The 21817-nt window shown below is 38.2% G+C and overlaps 1 protein-coding gene across 2 annotated transcripts in view; it reads left to right on the forward strand.

Annotated features, from left to right (window-relative positions):
- Positions 1-21817, forward strand: part of ERC1 (ELKS/RAB6-interacting/CAST family member 1) — a 269913-nt gene that overhangs the window by 176049 nt on the left and 72047 nt on the right. For both annotated transcript variants that reach the window (XM_009995202.1, XM_009995203.1), the window contains one exon: positions 2629-2789. In XM_009995202.1, the coding sequence (XP_009993504.1) occupies positions 2629-2789 (161 nt within the window). The remainder of the gene's footprint in view (positions 1-2628; positions 2790-21817) is intronic.

Consider the following 21817-nt stretch of genomic DNA (forward strand, 5'->3'; position numbering starts at 1 on the left):
ATTTAAGTACCTGCAAGAACTGCTCCTGCAAAGTGCTCCTGCAGGGTTGGATCTTGCCACCCAGCACTAGGAGACCTGGCCAAGATATCTGCCACTAGCAGCATGTCTTCTTAACAGCATGGAACTGTTATGCTACAGATCTGCAACAGATGTTGCCACCACAAATCTTGATGACTGGGAATGGATTGAAGGATGTCAGAAATCTTTCAAACCTGATTATGGAAAGCTGTTGCATCAAATATTATTTTATCTTCGCAGAATCACATAATCTCAGGGGTTGGAAGGGACCTCGAAAGATCACCTAGTCCAACCCCCCTTCCAGAGCAGGATCACCCAGAGCACATCACACAGGAATGTGTCCAGGAGGGTTTTGAATGTCTCCAGTGAAGGAGACTCCACAGTCTCTCTGGGCAGCCTGTTCCAGTGCTCTGTCACTCTCACAGTACAAATGTTTTTCCTCACATTTACATGGAACCTCCTATGCTCCAGCTTGCACCCATTTCTCCTTGTCCTATCACTGGACATCACTGAGAAGAACCTGGCTCCATCCTCCTGACACTCACCCTTTACATATTTATAAACATTGTTGAGGTCGCCCCTCAGTCTCCTCTTCTCCAAGCTAAAGACCCACCTCCCTCAGCCTTTTTTCGTAAGGGAGATCTTGGCAACTGACAGATTGACAAAAAGTGTTTAGATTGCTGCAGTTGACAGGGAGCTTGTTTATTTTTTATTTGAGGTTGTTTTGTTTTATAAGTACAGGGTTTTGTAGTTGGCCTGCCTCTTGTTCTTGACAGATTAAAGGAAAATGTTTATGTAGGTAATTCTGATCCACCCCAAGTAAGTAGAAGCTCATATCCTAACAGCTGGTATACTAGTACACCTTCACTTCCCCAGCACGTTGCTGTTTGTCTCTTTCTAGTAATATATTTTGTTCCTAGTAGTATTTTCACTGTTCATTGTTTCTGCAATTTTTCTTTGCATTCTTTTCTGTTATTTTCTCTATTTCCTTTTATGGAGATTTCTCTTTGTTTTTGTAATTGACAGGGTTTCTGCTCTTGTTTTGCACACTAAACACTAAGACAGGAAGTTTGGTTATTGTATGCATGCTGGCCAGTTTAGACTCTCTTTTACTGAAGTTCTCCTTCAGTCTGTTGAGTACTGGATGAATTATTTGCTGTATATGTTGAATAGTTTTTTGATAATTACATATTTTAAATTTTTCTTAATTTTCTGGGCATAAAAAAGAATGCTTATTGTCAGCTGCATTTGAGTGGAAGTAGATGGGCTTGCAGCAGTAACCGCTGCACAGTGGTTTTTCTAAATCTGCTGATTCTGAACTGCAGTGTTTCTTGCTCTATCCCTGATTGAGGATGAAAACCAATCTTGTTATCTGTGTTTATCCTGGAGTGTTAGCTGTGCCTTTGGGAGTACTGAATTTATTAAAGCAAAGGGTTGTGTGTTCCGTACCTTTCATCCTCCAGCACCTTTATAGCAAGTGATGTGCACAACTCTCTTTGTAAAAATAAGTAAGTAGAAATTGAGCTTAATATCATTTTAGTAATTCAGGTCCAGGATGAAGCACTAGTTGATTGTTATGCAGGGACATAAATGCAATGCAGTGCTGCATTCTCATACTAAATTTATACAAAGGTTTGATTATGTGCAACAATAGCGTCTGAGTTTCTCCCATTTGAAGCACATGACAAAATTGTTTATGAGCACTTGGTTACAATAGAAGGAGAAAATCTATATGGAACAAGTCAGTGAAAGTAATATGTGCCACCAAGCATTACTATAAAATTATTAAAAGAATAGCTAGAGATTCTTGTATGTTACATGTAGCTATAATTGAGCATTTATTGTGGTTTTGCGTGTTAATTAGTGATAAATTCTAGCTGAGACAGAAACTGCTCCAAGTTCAAAATAATATGTAACAATATTCATTTATGCAATATCTGTGCTAGAATTTACAGTCGTGTTAATTCTGAACCTTTCCCATTTGCCAAAGATAGGAGCATTATTCTGCTGTACCAGTCTGCCATCAGCAACTCTTTGAATGCCTTTTAGGTTGTTAAATCACTAGAAGTGCCATTAAGCATCATTCAACAGATATTTTGAGGGATGTAGCCTTCCTTAAGATCTACTGGGGGAACCCAGTCGTCCCAATGTTTCAGACACATTAACTTCGTTCTTAAAGTGGATGTGTAGTTTTTCTTTTGGCATCATTTATAGGTTATTTTTTTACATACTTCCAGTATATTATTGATGTATTCCATTTAATACCTAGCAGTTTTATGGGCTACTTTTAATACATATAGGCCATCCTTTTGTCCTTGTGGTACATTTTCTGAAATAGAAATACGAAGAGTGGAAGATACATAATTTGGTCTTGTAATGGTAACATTCCAGTGACCAGACTATGTTAATTCACAGACTGTAATGTTACTTCAGTCAAGTGTAGACATTCTGTCCACAGCACTGAATGGTGGTTCCAGTCTACAGAAGTGTTATGCAGTGTACATGCATGGGTAACCTTTGTGCTCCAACTTAGTTATGACATTGAGTAAGTTCCAGCTGGTCACATTACACTAGTTTTCTCTCTTCCTGTCTTCCCCAAAAATGTTTTAGGTAGAAGAGCTGATGATGGCCATGGAGAAGGTTAAGCAGGAGCTAGAGTCAATGAAAGCAAAGTTGTCCTCTACACAACAGTCCTTGGCTGAGAAGGAAACCCATTTGACCAACCTACGAGCTGAAAGAAGGAAACATTTGGAGGAAGTCCTGGAGATGAAGTAAGTGTTGCTTTCCATTATGTGTAGGCATGTTTTATTGATATCTCTGAATTCTCCTTTGATCCCTGGTGTTCTAAAGACCAACCACTGTATGGGTACATCTCTGTAGGTAACAACTGTCTGTGTAATCAGTCAAGCCCTCAGAAGTGAGTTCTGACCAGGGATTACCTACATTAATTCTTTCTTTAGAGCTCTCCCTCTGATCATTTGCAGTAGACTACTGTTATTTGCACAGTAGCATCTCCAAAGTTCCTAAACAGTTATTTGGACTCAATTATTTTGTGTCTTATGAATGTGGCATCTTGCTTGGAGTAGCCTATAATCTCCTTTAAGGTAAGGCACAAGTCAGTGTTCTGAATGACAAAAAAGGGAAAGAGGCAAGAGATAAACATAATATCAGGTAATTGTAATGATAAAATCAGGCTGCAGATGTCTGACCTGCTAAGGTATTTTTCAAACCCATGTTGACAATTCATTATCACTGGAATAGAGTTTGAAATTTTCTATCAGATAGACATCTTGACAGAAGAAGACCCAAATAAAACCAGGCTTTGAGGAGATGGGGAGAAGTGAGAAATTAAACTTCCAGGGCTTAAATACTTCCTGATTTCTGACCGTGTGTTATAGATAAATAGTTATCTTTAGTTTAGAAAGACATGAATCCATTTAGTGCAATGATGGATAGTGCTGCCAGCAGTTCATTAGCAACACTTTCAGTTGTTTAGCCAGCCCTGAAGAGAAGGAACATTTTTATTGGCAGGACCAGCAGTGGTTCCTCCACTGTGGTTTTGTGAGCCATTATTTATTTATATAACTCTAGCCTTTTTTTTTTTTCTTTTTTTCTTTTTTTTTTTCTTTTTTTTTGTTAATGAAAGGATAGAAAAACAGCTGTTACAAAATGGAAAGAGAGGTGGCTTAGATCTTGAAACTCTAACTTAGGGGTGATGTATAAAGTGAGCCAAGGCTCCCCAGCTTCATATTCAGCCACAGCAGTCTGATCTAGACCTGGCATAAGGACACTGGAAGACTGCAGTACTTAAAAGCCACACTTTTTGTTTTTAATAAAACATTTTATTGAGCTATAAATTTGTCTGCCTCAAGAGTCAATGTACTGGGGGATGGGAAGAATAGCTCTTAAGGTGATGTGGGAGTCCAAAGCAACTGGAGATATATCCTATATCCAATCACTTGGCAGTACTTTCTTCTGCCAAACTGCTCTGCCAAACCTTCTCATTAAAATATACACGAAGTGTACAGTTTATCCTGAAATGTATTTGGAATTGTGTAGCTCTAGAGCCTTTAATATAACTACTCCCTTCTTTCAAATGATGACCTCTCTTAGCTGAGTAAGTTATTGTTGGAAAGTTGTTGTACTGAAACGTAGTATCAGGAACTGCATAAACTGGTAGATCCATTGTACCTCAGAAGGAAGACAAACACTGGAGAGAATGGTAATGCTGTCAGCACATGGAGAGAAAGATGGAAAAAACATTACGTTTGTATAGTTAACAAGCTGAGCATGTTTTAGTCATAGCTGGTCTGTCTTAAAGTTCTATAAAGCTGCCAAAGGCATCCACACTTCAAAAACTCACCCTCACCGTGAGGCTCTGCTGCAAACAAGTCTCTACTGAGGGCTTCCAGTCAGTTAAATATCTTATATTTATATACATAAACTCCACTATATTGTTTTTTGCCCTACTTTCCCAGCCTATGCCTTTTAGAAAAAGCTCTCTTCCCATCTATTTTCTAGTTTTGCAGAAACCTTCTGTTGTTAAAATGTTTCCTACTATTTAAACTCAAAAGTAACAGTAATTGAATGAGTGATCAATTCTGTGAAGCAGTGAGCTGGTTTTGGTATCCGTAATGGATAACAATAGCTGTTATACAGCTACTGTTCAAAGATATAGCAAAGCAATATTGTTTTCCAGATTTTAGGGCATGCTTCACTGGGATCAGTTTGAGGTGCTCAAAAGCACTGCTGATTAAATTTGAGATTTGATTGACATGTAAGTTGAACAGCTTGGGCCCTGCAGTCAGCTAATAGGCAGGGGAGCAAGCAAGGCAAAAAGCTTAGGAAATGCTTCTTTAGGAGATTCTAGATGCGGCTGAAAGAAAATGTTAAAGCAACAAGAGGACTCCAGAAAGTTACCTCTGGGTTTTAATAGGAGGTTGTTAAGTTATTAGTTAAGTAAAATACATTTTTAAATACTGTTTCTTAGGGTAGAACTTGTGTTTACTACTGACTCTGCAGCACTGAGAAGATAATTTCACCCTCTTTAGGGAATACTGTGGCACTAGAATAGAACAAGTGTGAATTATTCCAAGGAAGAAATTTCACTCCTTAAAGAAATAATATGTATTTTGAAGCCCTCTTCCTTTAAGTCAAATATTTTCATTTTATTTAAAAAAAAAAAAAAAATAGTGTAAAAAATTATGAGAGAGGTAGATAATGGTCTCTCTATCTATCTCACCAAACATGATCTACTGTAAAAAAATGCTAGTGAACTGCTCAGATTTTTGGTTTTGTTATGTTTTCTTTAAGAAGTTCTAATGTTTCCATCATTCACAGCAAATCTTTTAAATTAGGCAGGAATAAAGTGCTGTCTACAGAGAAATCTCTGTTCTTTGTCCCATAAAAACCTGCTTAGGCTGAGCTGAGTTATAAACTGTTGAAAATCACCAGTTTTCCTTTCCCTTTTTTTCTCCTGGTGTTGTCAGCGAATTTTGGCAGTGTGTGAAAATAACCGAGCGCAAACAGTCTAATCTGGGGCCGAGTTCATGCAATTGCCAAAACTGTAGCAGCGGACACTGCACTTATAGGGAAGGGGAACAGACACTGTGTCTGCATGTCGAGAAGAGATTTTTTTAAATTATTTTTATTTTTTTTTACTAGGCAGGCCTTTTCTTACAGTCAGAAGGACCAGAAGATCCTTCCTAGTCATCTGCTTCAGGGTTGAAAAGTCCCAGTTGGAACATTTCTCAATCTGTTCTTTTAGACCAGGAAAACTGTCCAACAGCCCTTTCCTGAATTATGCCTTCTCTTGCTAATTGCAATTGCTGCTAGCCCTATAATTCAAGGGATGCAGACTTACATAATAAGGTTGGCACTTCAGAATTGAATCCTTCATCCTGCTGGCACATAACAGAAAGATTATTACTTGTCCAGAAATAATTTACTATCCTCTCTTTTCTTTAAAAAGGTTATTACAGATGAACGAATTGTTTGAATAGAATATAATTTATGTATGTTTCAAAACCAAGCTGTCAAGATGTCTTTTGGTTTCTTATGTGACTTTCCATGAGTGGCCTTTTGAATATTAATCACAGTAGTCTCTAATTACATTAATACATCCCAGAGACAGTTTTTCATTTGATACAGAGTGTAGGCAGTGATGAACCAGGCCTGTGTGGCTTAATGAAGCTTTTAATTGTGTTCCTTCTTTCATCTCAGAATCAGAAGGCCTGGTGAGAGCTGTATGAGGGCTACTATTAAAAAGATGCCAACCTAGTCAGGGCAATGTGGGAAGACAGTTCAGCCTTGGCTCTGCTGCAGTTTTCATGCATGATGTGCAGGTCACTTGAAAATATTTGGTAGGTGGTTCATAAGTCTATGTTCGTTTTCTGGCTATGATATGAAACTGCAAACACATGCACAGCAACACTCATAACTGAAAATGAAGTCAGGGGAAGCTGAGGTTGTTCATCTTCTGAAAAGTTCATCCTCTTGGCAATAAAGCAGTATTGTCTGGAGGTAGGAGTATAAGGTTGAAATTGAAAGTAGTCCAAGAGAAACTGATTAATTGGCATATAGTTTATTTGCCAGAAAAGTAATTTGAGTTGATCCAAAATGAGGTGTGAAGTAATTTCAAATGCAGCAAACAGTTGAACCAAACAAAAATATTTCAGGTTATGTGCACCCATGGTGAACAGAACAAAAAAACCCCCAAAAAACAGAGAAATGTTAATGTCCATCCAATGATAACTTGTCAGCTCATCAGAAATTGTCTTCTTGGAAATTAAATAATCTTTTTTTATAACTAAGTATGTTATGGTTTATGCAGAACTGTTTAACAACAGTTCTCCAGAGAAGTGATTCCTAGTTGCAGACGTACATGTATGTTCTCTGTGTATAAAGAGTTGTCTCTGTAGCTTGAAGTTGCTTCATGTTTGCTGTCAGTGTTACAAAGCAGTAATATGTTAATCTTGCATCTGCAAGGGATGGCTTTCCTGGCCCAACTGGGCTAAATGGTCTATGGGCCATCATGTGATTGGAGCAATGATACCAAAGCATCTCCCATAATTAGTTTGTGTGAAATTAAATAAGCTAAAATCCCACAGGGGGCACTCCATGTCCATAGGATTTACTGTCTGGGGCAAAGCTGAACAAGTGCATCTGTATCAGTCCCTTTTTTCCTTCTATGAGCTTTTTTTTTTTTTTTTTTTCTTTAAAATAGCTTTTTCAGGGCACTCAGTGAAAATGAACGTAACTATATCCTAGTCCCATTGTTTTGTCCTTTTTAATTTTTAAGTATAAATGTTTAAGTATAAATATTTCTTTTCATTTTATATGGTCACCCAGTCAGATTTTCATTTTGAAGTTGTAAAAAGTTCAGTTTCAGTAGTCTGAATGTGAAATGAAATGTGAAAATTTAACTATTTTAATTACTGGACAATACAGACATTACATTTAAATGTAATTTAATAATATATTAGATTTAAACTGATCTTGGAACTAACTGCTCTTACTCTCCAAGTGAATCTCATGGAATCCAATAGCAAAGCTGAAATACAGTCTGTGGGTATATTTTGTGTCTTTTAAGGCTAAAATTTACTGAAAGGTCAGAATTTTTATTTTATTTTTCAACTGCACAGTTCTCACTGTAATGAAACATTAAGCTTCTCATAAATGTAATTGGAGATCTCGGTTGCCTTGAAATTTGGTGGCTTCTGCTGTTATTTTTTTTATTCAGTTGAAAGCTTGAGGCTCTTTTGCACTTTTCCTCTCTTGGCAATTAAGGAATGAAGCCCGTTACCCTTTCTGTCTTCCTGCATTGTCAGTGAGCCTTCCAGCACTGAAGTGCTCTGTGTCGCGGCAGCAATAGAGGCAGCCTGCTGCTCCATTTTCTGTGCAACTGATACCAGAATGACCTGAATCATGGGAACAAGCAGAAAAAGCTTAGCCTGTTTATGGGCTAATGCAAAGCTGCTCAGTCAAATGATCCACATAGGTGAGAGAACTATTAAACTGAAATCTCAAAGTTTCCAAGAAAGGTAAACTGAGAAGCAAAGAAGTGAACCCTTAGCAAAGCCTGCGTAAATGCAGTGCCCTGTATGAACACACATAAACTGTTATGATTTACTCTGTTTCTTAAAGTATTGGGAAATTATTTTTATCTTTTGTAACTGGCTTGTTTTTACTCTTCAGCTTCCTTGAAAAACTTTTCTTCTGTGGCTTTTCTAGATATTAAAATCTTGGCGTGATATGTCACGGTCCTGTTTTGTCCCATGATAAAACCTCCGAATCTCATTTTATCTTGAATTCTATGGTCCTCACTAACGGTTTTGCAGAGAGAAGGTACTGTACTATCTTAATGAGCCATGACAGGCCTGGAAGCAAGACCAACTGCTGAAAATTACACCAGGTGGTGTTAAAGGGGTTTGTTCCACTCAGTAATTTCTAAGACTACTAATGTTGTAGGGAGGATCTGGGAAAAGGAGATCCAGTCATTAACTTTCTGAGAATTTAGCCTACACTGGGCTCTCGTTTCCATGTCTTTCTATGGGAGATATTTTTTTTTCTTCTATATATGTTTTCTGGGGACTGAGTGTAGTATAAGTGATCCCTTCGGTAGTTCTTGGAGCATAGTTTCTAGATTGTGCAATCAAATTAGACTTGGAAAGTAAGAATATGAAAAACGTAGCATGTAACTTCAGTGTTAAGAAACCTCAGGTTTTGTTAAATTTTTCTTTTTTATTAATAGATTCCAGCATTCTTACACAAATTGCCATGGAGGATCTCATCAGCAGAAATCTAGCATACATACATGAGAATTTTAAAATGTATATTTTTTAGGCTTACACAATTCTATCATTAGTGTATGAATAACTGTCTTGTCTTTTCTCAGTTTGCTAGTTCATTATAGAAAGTACATTTAAAGAGCAGGTGTAGCACAAGATAATGTCTTGAAAGGCGTTAGTGCCCCATGTTCTTTGCTGCCCAAAGGGTGTTGCTTTGGGAAAAGTTTGTCTTTACCATAACCTGCATATTGTAGATACCATCTTACCTAAAAGACTAACAAGAATGAGGCTTTTTTCCTAGCAAAAATTACTCAGCTAACCCAGTGTTAAACTGGAAAAGGAATGGAGAGACGGTTTTGTTTTGACTAAAGTATAAAACATACTGCTTTTAAGATACCTCTAAGGTCACCAGTGTACTGCCTTCTGCTAGCTAATTCTGCATGCTTTTTGTAGTACCAAGCACTGCTCTTCTTCTATATTCTAACATACACTTTCTATAATTATATACATTCAGAAGTTGTGTTGGAAGTAAGGGTTTATCTGTTGAAGAGAATCTGTGTAATCTTCCAATGGGTGTATGAATCCTTCACTCCCAATTATTTCTAAAACAACATTGACAAAAATAGATTTCCAAGTCTTCAGTGTGCCTTTTTTATTGTTTCTATATACTTACGTACACAACAAACATAAATACCACTGTCATTTTTGTTTTAAAATATTCAGCAGTGTTTTGGCTCAAGATTGGTGGCAATAGTACATTTCCTATGCTAGTTGTTTCAGCTGCATCAGTGATTGCTGTCACCCTCGCTAATCCAGCTGTAAGATTCTGGGGCTTCCAAGGGTGTTGCTGAGCTAAACCAAATCAGGCACTTTTTACATTCTGTTAAAGTCAAAAGAACCGTGAGTTCCTTAGGGTGCTTTTTCCTCTTTTAGAAATGTGCACTGTAAATAGTGATACATATAAATCAACTCTGTGAGCACTACATATTTCATTAAATTCAGTCAAGTTGTGGGTTAATAGAAGTTCCAAGTGAAAATATTATGGTATCTCATTGCATACATTGTAGATTTAATGTAGTGTGAACAATAGTAGCTTTGAGCCATTGTAAATCCCATCCGGACATCGTCAACATAGTTCAAAATACAAGAATGGAAATCTCAAAGGTTAGATGTGCTCATATGGCCACTGTGCATATGTGAGTCATTCTTTTATTGTTTTTAAAATAACAGTGTAGCTTTGCGGGGTGTAGGTAAGGCCAAGTCTAACTTCAGACTATTTTCTGGAGGTGAACAGAAATTCCGTTTTTTGTAAGTCAGGTCAATTTGCTTTAATTAGAGACATAACCTCTGAAGCAAGTAATTGATTCCCTACAATCCTGGAAGACAACAAATGGGAGTTGTGTACAAAAAACTGGAAAAATTAGTCAGGTTGTTTGCAGTCCCTACAGTCTATGTTATTATACTGCATGGAATATTTACTGTATCCTCTTGGTTTTCTCCCTTCCCAAACAAAACTTCTGAGTTCTTTTAAGCAAAATTAAAACCTCCATCTACAAGTCTATGGAATTTCTGAGAAAACTCAGAATTTTTTGTAAATGCTTAGAAAATAGTGAAGTGTTAAGTAAGAGACAACCTTAATTTGTTGAGACTAAATCGTGACAAGTCAATCAGGTTTCCCCATATGCCAAGTCTTAGTTTTGGTTGTACAATAGATGTGTTTATGTTTGGATCTCAGGAGGAGTTCTGTCATTTCTCACAGTACTGTCTCATCAACAATGTAGGGATTGTATTCCTGATTAAACTACCGTAAAGTGAAAAAGCAGGTAGCTGGAAAGAAATAATTAGTAGTTCATTGTCAAAATGGAAACCTGTGTTACCTGGTGTCCTTAGAGTCAGAATCAGAATCAGAAGTTTGTTGCAGTTCAAAATGTCCGTTAATGTAAATGGATGACAAGCCAAAGGGTGGGTTTTGCCTAAATGCCATTATGTGTGTTCAGGCATTTTGGAGAACAAGATGACAATTCAAAATTATCTCGATAAAGTAAAGAAGGGTTCTAAGGAGGCTGTAGAATACTGTTCTCTGGAGGTTTTTGCAGACAGATTACACCAACATATCACAGATAGCTTAAACATAGTTGCATGTGCTTTGGGGGTAGTTTAGACTAAATTGAGGATAGAGAGTGTATTATCTTACAGTGTTTGTGATTCTTCAGCCCAGATCTTACTTATCTTAATGAATGTCTGCAAGAACCAAAAATTTATCTTGTAAATATATGTATATTATACCCATGAGATTTTGCGTAAATATTATGTGGGCTCATTTCTTCTGTTAATACTGACTTTGGATTCAGTTTCTAAGGAGAAATTTTGCTGTTGAAGGTAATCCATATGGAGTATTCTTCATGCAAAGGAAACTTTTTTTTCCTAACTGAAAGAAGTATGCGTCTTTCAGTTTGTTGGTTCAAGGTAGCCACAAAATTCTTGCTGCCCGTCAAGCCCTCAGTAGGCAGGAAATCTGGAAGGGCTAGGTCTGCCAATTATATCTTCTGATATTTGGAGAAAGCCTTTATGACCTAAGCTAAGCACATTTTCTAAAGAAATATGCAATACATAAAAGTACTTGGCAGTTTACTTCTCTTTATTGAAGAACCTTACATGTCAAAGTCTTCTTTTTTATAAAAACAGGGAAATACTACTGTTGTTCCTCAAAGGAGTAAACTGAATCAAAAAGGTGAAATTATTTGTTCATCCATGGCCACAGAACTTCAGTGTTGTCAGGACTTAAAATCTGAAGATACTAGGTTTGTAGGTTTTTAAGTATCTTAATGGTTGAGTCACAAATTTTAATAATAAATATTGTGCATATAAAATACATGCTGCTTCATTTATTTTGTTCTTCTAGCATATTTTCATACAGATCCTTTCTACCTTCTCATTTTTTATTTATATGTCTATACCTAAAATTAAATATGTTTATCTTACCACTTTAGTGAGAGGACCAATCTATTCTCTTTTCCTAAGCTCATCTTTGGATTTGTCTTGCATCCTAAGTGCCCATTGTTAGTGAGGGCTTTGTATTGGAGTCTGAAAAACTTGATTAATTTAGCCAGGAGATGTTAATTTAAAATGAAAACAAATACATATTTGCCATGCCCTGAAAACTATGAAACTAGCTTTGGACTACAGTTTCATAGGTTTTGTGACAAATGAAGCATGAAACAAATTGGCAGACACACAATGTCTAAAGTAGTGTTACAGTGTGCTGTCTTAATTCCCAGCCCTAAAGATCTCAGCAAAGGTCACAAATTCAACAAAGTCAAAATTAATCAACTCTACAACTGAAATACAATTATTAAGGCATTCATTTACTACAAAGAAGCAGTTGTGAAAGAGGCACTGCAGCAAGTTCTTTTGTGCAGTAAGGGAAAATCAGCAGCAAGGTGTCAAACAGAAGAATTAAACCCTGCAGGTGAAGCTGTCTTTGGAGCTGAAAAACCCCAGATTTTATGCAGAAATGCAGGTAAACTGTTGGAGAATGGAAAAGGTGTTTGGTGCTGAGCTTCAGAGTGTGTCAACATTGCATTTGGCCCAAACTGGAAGAAGCCTGTGGACTAAATTCTCGCACTGTAGTCATGCTCAGCCCCTTTGAAGAACCTCTCACCAAGGCTTCACTCCACTGTCTCAACTGCTGTAGCTTTTGCCTCCTTTTCAACGTGAAGTATGGGATTAGCACTTCCTCTGTGTGGGAACTTGAAAAGTGCAGTCAGGGGTGCCTTTGTGCCCTCATTTTGTGGAGGCAGTGTTCCAGATGACTTTGTCATGTGTATAGATACATCTCCATTGTCTTGAGTATGTTATTTATACAAATGCTGGATATCTTGTTCAGTTTTATGGGTAAATATGCTCTCAATGCAATTTAAATGCAGCTAAGTGCAAGAATTTATTCTTTTGTTACCAGTTTCTGAAACAGAACTTGTAGACCTTTAATGAAAATAGTTTTAGAGGGACAGAAATTACACTGGTTTTCATATAAATGGTACAAATAATGTAAAAGCTTAATTTGCTGAAGGAACACACACAAAAATAAGTTACATTCCTCTTTGCAATTCATGTGCTGCATTTGCACATTTTTCTAGCTCATGTCTTAACTGTGTGTTCTGATTTGAAGTAAGAGTTAAGTAGTTTAGTGGAAGTGTTTCATTTACCTAACTTCTTAACTCTTTCAGATGAACTTGGTGGCATTCTGCTGAGACTTGGAAATACACACTTACACCATTAGTGAACAAGAGTTTCCTGATTAAATGGGATACAGTAACTTGTGCCCACATGGCCTTAACATACTTCTAGGAATATATTTTCTTGACTATGCAGCCTTTTATGATTTCAATTTATGCTGTGGCATTCCGTTCTCATTGTGATACTTCACATTATATCGCACTTTCCATCTAGGAATGTTAAAGCAGGTACAAATGCTATGTTACATCTCAAAAGACTACTCTGAAAAAAAGTAAGTATTAATCTCATTTAGGGATAAAGAAAACTGAGCATGGCATGAAAAAATTGTCTACCTTGCTTTTACGAAAGTGACCTCTGGACCATGCTCAAGTCATATAACTGTATCTTGTACTCCAAGGTTAGATTTAATTTGCTAGGAAATAAGTTATTTTTTTCCATTAATACAGTCTATATTCCATTGCAAGTAAATAAAGGACAGTTATTGAAGTACTGTTTAAAGGGCAATATTGGAATTAGTTTTCTTGTTCATGATAGACATTTTTTTTAATAAGACAGAGACCAAGAGATAAACAGCTAGATTCTTTCCTATCTTCTCTGTTCCCCATGTTTTCACTTTCTCCTCTTTGGTTGGTTGGCCTTCAGAACCTTGTTCTCCGCCTATGAGTGACCATCTCTAATTTACATTTTGGTAGTACTCTTTGAATTTGTTCCTGTTTATTTTTTATAAATAAGGTGCTCCAGAATGGTAAAACTGAAGTTTAATCGTTCTAAATGGCATTCATTAGTTTGTCTGGGCATGCAGTTTACCTTAGCCAAATCACTTTATAATGCTTCCAAGCTCTAAAGTTAATATATAACTACTTTTAAAATATATCTTTCTCATAAATTAGTGACAATTGTCTTTAAGCCTTTAAGTGTGAAAATCTATTTGAGATGCCAGAGAATTATAATACTGTTTCTTTATTCATATCTTCTGCAGCAGGTGAAGGAAAACAAAATTATACAGAAAATCTTAAGAAAAATAATTCTTTCTCTCTGAATATTGGAATTAGCCATGCTTTCCACACAATTTTTTAGGCCCTGTTGAAATATAGGAATATGAAAGGAAACAGAAAAGTTCCTCTTCATATTATGGTTCAGCAAAATCCTCTTTACAAAGCATTTTAGCTTCATGTGCAATTTCTGATTCCGTCTTCTTGTATGAATGAAGCTGCGCTCTGCAGTGTATGGGCAAAGACTGAAAATGCACTCCTGGGAACGTGGGGACTTGTGTTCTGACTGCCCAGTAGGCTGAGATACTGACCCATCTGGTCCTGCTCCCCTCTCCCAGTTTCTCCTGTGTGCTGTATCTGGCACTCAGAGAACTCCACCAAGCTAATTCAGCACTCTAACCTAGCAATAAAATGTTCCTATTTTTCTGAAGTTTTTTGCTGGCTTAGTGCACTGAAATGGCAAGCCATGGTCAGATGAGTCTCAGACAACACAAGACAAGGCTTAAAACTTATGTCTTGTGTCCTGGGAAAGAAGACTGTGACAGTAAGCTGCAAGATGGGCCTGAACTTCAGCTTCATTTGCAAAACCAAAACTCAACCGACTTTGCATGGAGTAAGTGCCTTCTGGTCTGCATTCATAGCTTGTGTAATATGATGAGATCCTTGTGGTGAGACCTTAATGCTTAATCATCTTCTCCTGCTTCGTAATCCTTTCCTCTAGTACTTTCTCCACTAGAAGTTCTGTCCTGCTCTTTACCTGCTAGGCCTGCTGCCTGTGGCCAGCAGCCTCCTGTATCAGCAGAGTATTGGAGACAGTGGTTTTCCTCTACAGATCTGAGCTGCCATTCTATGCCTGTCATTTTGTGCTTGTCAGTTACTCCTTGTTCTGAGTTGAGTGGGTTGATTAGACTGATTAAAGTAGGTGTCTGGATTGAGAGGGTTAAAGAGCATCCATCTGTTCTGGATTTACTGCTGCTTCAGTGGAGGCAGGAAGGCCAGGAATTAGTGAGTGGCTTAGTCCTTTCTCACTGCTGGCAGCTGACAGGAGCACTGATGAGGTGATAATGAACTAAAAAGTCTGCCCTGTTGGCTGGGTGGGAAAGGGACCCAGATAGTGGGCAAGTCTCACCCCCATTCTTGCCAAGATTTTCACATTTTAATAGAATCTATCTAAAGCAAAATTAACAGGTATATTTCCTGGACGAATTTCAGTAACATAACTTAACAGCAACAGATACAAAAGAAATATGCATTGTGTTATTTGCAGCATGGCAGCTCTGTAGGGTTCAGGCACTAGACAGCCAGTCAAATAGGAGCAATGACAGAAACAGGAATGCAACTCCTTTTAGAAAGGAGAAGCAACTCCTTTTAAAATACCGTATGAAGTTCTGCAGAGGATAACTCTTCCATTTTAATTCTGAGTTTTGGAAGCACTTCTTGACACTAACGATTAATCCTTGAAATATTCATATTGGGATTTGCAGATAACAGAATTGTCAGAGTTGGAACGGACCTCTAGAGATCACAAAATCACAGGAGCTTAGGGGTTGGAAGGGACCTCAGAAGATCAGATAGTCCAAACTCCCCTACTAAAGCAGGAATTGAATATCTCCAGAGAAGGGGACTCCACAGCCTCCCTGGGCAGCCTGTTCCACTGCTCTGTCAACCTCACCGTATAGCAGTTTTTCCTCATATTTAAGTGGAGCTTCCTATGTTCCAGCTTGTGCCCATTGCCCCTCATCCTGTCACCAAGAACTACTGAAGAGAGTCTGGCTCCAACCTCCTTGCACCCACCCTTCAGGTACTTACAGACATTAATAAGGTTTCCCCTCAGCCTTCTGTTCTCCAGGCTAAAAAGTCCCAACTCTCTCAGCCTTTCCTCATAAGAGAGGTGCTCCAGTTCCCCAGTCATCTTTGTTGCCCTGCACTGGACTCTTTATCTAGTAGTTCCCTATCTCTCTTGAACTGGGGAGTCAGATACATCCTAAAGGTGTTGGTTTGTGTTTTCCCTCCCAGCTTTAGGTGCGACAAAGCATTAGTTTTCTTACTTCTTTAAACCTCTGTCTTTCGTAAGAACATACTCCAAATTCCCTGTAACCTCACAATGTTTTACTTTTGACACAAGTCCATCTGATGCCAAGCATGAGTGCTCATTATGTGTATATGCTAATGCAGTACAAATATACTAGCATATCATGGTGTAAGAAGCACTTTAAGCCAGTGGGATAGCTGAGGAATACAATGGAGGCACTCAATGGGCTTCTTAAATTAACATATGGTGTTCTTCTCCACTTACTTGTTGCTGACAGACTTAATAAAAGTTCAAGATTTTACAGACCTTTAATTTATAAAGAGTCGACAGAGAGTATGAATATGAAATCTCTTTGCAATAGTGTGTTTTTTTCTTAGAAAACAATGCTAAGAGTTTTGCAAGCTGAGTTAGAAACTGTTTATTCCGTAGTCAAAGTGTTTGGAAGGCAGCTTCATTCACAAAGGGTAAAACTCTGTGACCTTTATGCAGAACATTGAGGGTGTTGCGTACAGGGAAGATCATGACCCCAGAGTCTCCGGTGGCTGTTGATTGAAACCTTGTGTTTCAAGAAATAAATGTTTAAGAACACTTCCTTATAAGACCTGAGCTGCATACACAGACTTTTTTTATAGCAATTTAACTATTTTGGTAGAAGGTGTTTCTTCCCCTACCCCCCCCTTCTGGTCCTAACAGAAAGGGCTAACTCAGCACAATCATTGCTGCGACCCTTTGATTGAATGCAATTTTGTCATTATAAACACAGCTTAAATTGATATAGCTTCTTTTCCTAAGGCCACAGGCCCAAAACTGTCTCTGCAGAAGTACGTCTATATGACTATAACAATGTCTGTATTCATGGCATTACCTGTGTCAATTGTAGTGATATGTTGCTTAGGTATAAACCAGTCCAAAAAGGAACAATTAGTAGCTTCAACCTTAAGTAAAGACAACTCTAAGGGCTGGGATTGAATGTGAGGGATGTTGGGAGAAACGTAAAGACCTTATATATAAAACCTGCATTTGCTTGTTTAATTGTTAGCAGTCAGACGGATTGAAGCAAATATTTTCATACCATTTATTTGATTTCTGTATATGCCCCTCCATTCAGAGGAAGAAATTCAGGAATTTCAGAAATTCTTACCTTGTCAGCCTAATTCACATACACCTTTAGCATTGTTAGAAAAACATGCAGATGCAAATAGTCCTGCTCATACAGTCAGAGCAACTAACAACTTTCAGATTAGATCTGTCTTTTCTTAATTGGTGAACTCTTCTGCTTTGTTAGCTGTACCATGGCACATCATATGGTGTATTGTCAGGGCTCTAACACTTTCATGGTTTCCAGAGGAGAGGATACCTCTTTTCATGATGCCTCATTTGTAACATGAATGTTGTGATTCAGAAGAGGAAGGATTTCTTTTTAATCTGATATATTTGGAAGAGGTAGCAAGGAGTTAACATGATGGACTGTTATTTATGACTGGCAAAAAACTTACAACCCTTTCATGGTTGTAAGTCAGATTTTTCAAATTAATCAAAATTAATATATGTGTTCTCATTTTATTTTGGAGGGGCAGGGTGTTTGTTCAAAAGCTACACCATTTAGGCTAAAATAAAATGAGAAGTGGTTGGTAACTACTTGCTAATGAATCTCAAAAAGTAGTCTGTCCACTTGCAATCCTTTCTCAAGAGTCTCCCGCAAATAAAGTCATCCTACATGTTGAGCAGAGTTGCTAATAATCTTCTAGCCATACTATCTCCCTTTTCTTCTAATAGAATGGATGGAAGGTTATAAGATGGCATTATTGTGTCTGCATTTTTGTTTGTTTGTTTTGATCAGATCAGTTTTGTCAAAAATTCTCCCAAAATATTTTAGAGCAACAAGTTCAAGCATTGTTATTTGAACAGAATTTTCTCTTCTGTTCTGTAGTTAGATAGTAATTACACATTACTGCTGTTTTATTTTGCATTATAACCATTCACTCCCATATGATATGTACCTATTATTCATGTCTAAAATACAAAATCTTTTTATATAGAATCATAGAATGGTTTGAGTTGGAAAGGACCCTAAAGATCATCTAGATGAAACTGCCCCACATGGGCAGAGACACCTCCCACTAGATCAGGTTTCTCAGGGCCTCATCCAACCTGCCCCTACCCAGGAGGGGATAGGAAGGGCAAGGAAGGGAAACAAAGAGAAAAGAGGGGAAAGGGAGGGAAAGGAGGAGAAAGGAAGAAAAAGGAAGGGAAAGCAGTGGAAAGGAAAAGGAAAGCAGGGCAAGGAAAGTCAAGGAAAGGCAAAGAAGGTAAAAAGTGACAAGGAAGGGCATGGAAGGGCAAGGAAAACCAATGAAAGACAAGGACGAGCAATGAAGGAAAAGGAGGGGAAAGGAAGGTCAGTTAAGGGAAAGGAAGAGAAAGATGTGGAAAGAAGATAAAAGGAGGGAATAAGCAGGGAAAGGAAGAGAAAGGAGGGGAATGGAAGGGACAGATAGGTAAAAGAATTGAAAGGAGGGGAAAGAAGGGTGAAGGGAAGAGTGAATTACAGGCACTCCGGTAATTAATGCCTTAGATTTGTCAAGGAGACAGGATATAGAGAACAAAAAATAATTTTTTGCTAGAGAAAAATATCTATTCATGAACACTTCAGAATGACACTGATGTCATAATAATCACAGTATCTTTACAAGTTTCGTCCCCTCTTCCTCCTCTCTATACAAGGTCTGCAGGGAAGCAGACTCTGTAAAGTGGAGCCACTCCATAGAAGGAAATAATTAATCTCCAGATTTCTTCTATGCAAGACTTGGGCATAAAGGCAATCAGCTTTGTCTTCTATCTAATGTCACCCTCTGTTCTCAATATTTTGTGGGTTGATAGCCTTCAGGTAAGGTTTTCTAACTCTTGGAAGAATTAAGAGAGCTATCTATTATAAAAAAAAAATAAGTAGAAAAACAGGTATATCTTCATTAAAAGTATTTTTTTGTGTTCCAGATAGCAACTTACATAGATGAGTATCACTGAAATTTCACAGCCCCTTCAGATTTAGCTTCCCATATTTTTTCTCTCAAAGAAACCAGAGTTCACTGTTTTTAAACTTGATTATGGGTTAGAAAATACTGAGTAATTATCTGCCCAGATATACTATACTCACAAGTCGGGGTGTGTGTCAGAATTGCTGATCCCGCTCAGTAAACATTCTGATCTTCTCTAGTTTCTTACTACTGTTTAATGAATGTTTCCATCTGCAAGATTGTCCAGAGAAACCAAAGTGGCTGTTTGACCACAGGAACTATGTGAATAGTGTGAGGACATGTTTCATGGCATTGTGTAGAGCTGAAAAGAATCACTCTAGCCTGGGAAACATTTCCTTTCAGATGAGGCTGTATTAAAACTTCTTTGGTTTCTTCCAAGGCTTTATTGACATTGCTGCCATTGTGATGAGTTTCTTGGTATTGCTGATTATAGTGAAGGAATAGAGCCAAAATCACTGTTGTTTTTGGCTAAGTAGAAAAAGAAAACAGCATGAAAATGTTTTGGCCAAAAAAAAAAAGTTAAGGCTGAGAAGGTGACTGTTGTAGCTCTTGTATCATATTAGTAATGAAGCTAATTTTTAAAACACCGTAATTTTTAGTATATTTCATGGCAGAGGTGCTGGGTGAGGCAGCATTTTCAAAAGAAAGCTGACTGAGTGCATTTTCCTTCTGTGGTTCATTGCTTCTTGGGAGTTTCATTCTGGAGAGCAGGTGCCCCTGTTCTTTCTTGCTGGCTCAATTGTAGCTTGCTTGTAGTTTTCTTTCTGTGTCAGGGTGCATGGTGATAGTTCTTTCATTTCTTCACATTCTGTGATACCCATGACTGCAGTCAACCTCATTTTGTAAAACCTGATCTTTTGCTCCTCCAACTTGAAGAGTTAAGCACGTTCACTTCTGGTCCCAAGTTTGTAGCTAGAACTTTACCTACAACTTCAAAAGCCACCTTGAGAAACTGAATGTGTAGGCTTACTTCCAATGACACTTCACCTTTTGATGTTAAAAATGTTTCTAAGCTGGTGTTTTAACATAAAAATGTGTCTGCAATGGGTTAACTTTGGCTAAGGGCCAAACTCCCACCCCACTGCTCACTCACTCCCCCTCCTCAACACAGCAGGGGGAGAAGATAGGATGAGGAAGTCCCTGTGTCATGATAGAGACAGGGATATGGCTTATTGGTTACTGTCACAGGCAAAACAAACTCATCTTAGGGAAAATTAATTTATTGCTAATCAAAATAGATTTGGGTTGTGAGAAACAAAGATAAACAATAAAACAACATCTTTTTTCCCCTATTTCCCATGTTGAACTTCACTCCCTTGCTCCTGACTCCTCTACCTCCCTCTCTGAGTGTTGCAGGAAAGAATGGGAATGGTCAGTACATAGTTTCTCTCTCTTGCTCCTTCCCTCTCCCACCTCTCCCCTACTCTAGTGTGGGCTCTCACCATGGGGCTGCAGTCCTTCAGGACAAAGTCTGCCCTGCCACGGGCTCTTTGAAGACAGATGTGGGTATCTGCTCCAGCATGGACTGTTTACAGGCTGCAACAGATACATGCTGTGGCACCTGAAGCTCCTCTTTCCCCTTCTTCTCTGACCTTGATGTTCCCACTGTTGTTTCTCACTCTTTTCTCCACCATCCCATTCCTCTGCCTGTGTGGTAGGTTTTGCTGTTTCTAAAATATGTTTTCCCAGGGGTGACATCAGCTTGGCTGAGGGGCTCAGCTGTGCCCTGCAGTGGGTCCATTGGAGCAGTCAGGAACTGGCTGTGTCCAGCACAGGGCAGGCCCAATCTCATCTCACAGAGGCTCCTGCAGTCCCACTGCTGCCAACACCTTGCTGTGGACACTCAACAGAGTGTCAAATGATTATTAAAATGTTGTTCATAGGGGACTTTATGGAAGTTTAACAATGCTTACTAATGCAGACTGTGCCACTTGCTGAGTGAAAAAGAATGTTTTCTTGAGGGGAAGAAGGACTTTCTTTATCACATTGGGCTTTATCTTACATGGATGTAGACAAAGCTACATGTACAGGAGGACAGGGGTGTTGTGGGGAGGCTCTTAAGTGCAGGACTGCAGTGAAAGGTGAGCATTGTCTGTTTTCAGCTCAGATGATCCTTCTCATGAGCTGATGCTGCATTTCATTGCAGTAGAGTTGGGCTTTACTCAGTGAATCTAGTTATCAGTTTTAAACATGTAAAAGCACTTATTTATGCAGCAGTTAGTGAAGCTTTGTGGCCGCAGGGCACAGTAGAGACAGTGTCAGCAGGATCAAATGTAGCTTAGACAGAACAGACTCTTGGACATAGATCCGTAAGTGGATGTTAGAATGAGATAAAACAGGGATGTGCTCCATAATATCCTTAATCCTATAACTCTTAATGTTAGCAGATTATAAAGTGAATAGACCAATAGGCTGCATTACAGATTATCTTAGAACTTTGAAAGTGCAACCGAGAGAGATGTGTGACGGTGAGGTCTGAAAGGCTGCAGTTACAAAAAGTGTCTGAAGAACACTAAGGGATTTGAAAGATTGTTTAAAACAAAACAAAACAAACCACAAAAAAACCCCAAAACAAAACATAAAGAAGGCCAAAAAGATTTAAAGAGGGACATTGCAAATGGGAAGAGAAACACAGATACAGGCAATAAGGGAATATTAGTCTGTTTAAGGAGCAGGAACTGAATATTAGTCATAACCATAGTTTTAGACTGTGAA

This window comes from Chaetura pelagica, unplaced genomic scaffold, assembly GCF_000747805.2.
Source record: "Chaetura pelagica isolate M959 unplaced genomic scaffold, ChaPel_1.0 scaffold343, whole genome shotgun sequence".
NCBI lineage: Eukaryota > Metazoa > Chordata > Aves > Apodiformes > Apodidae > Chaetura > Chaetura pelagica.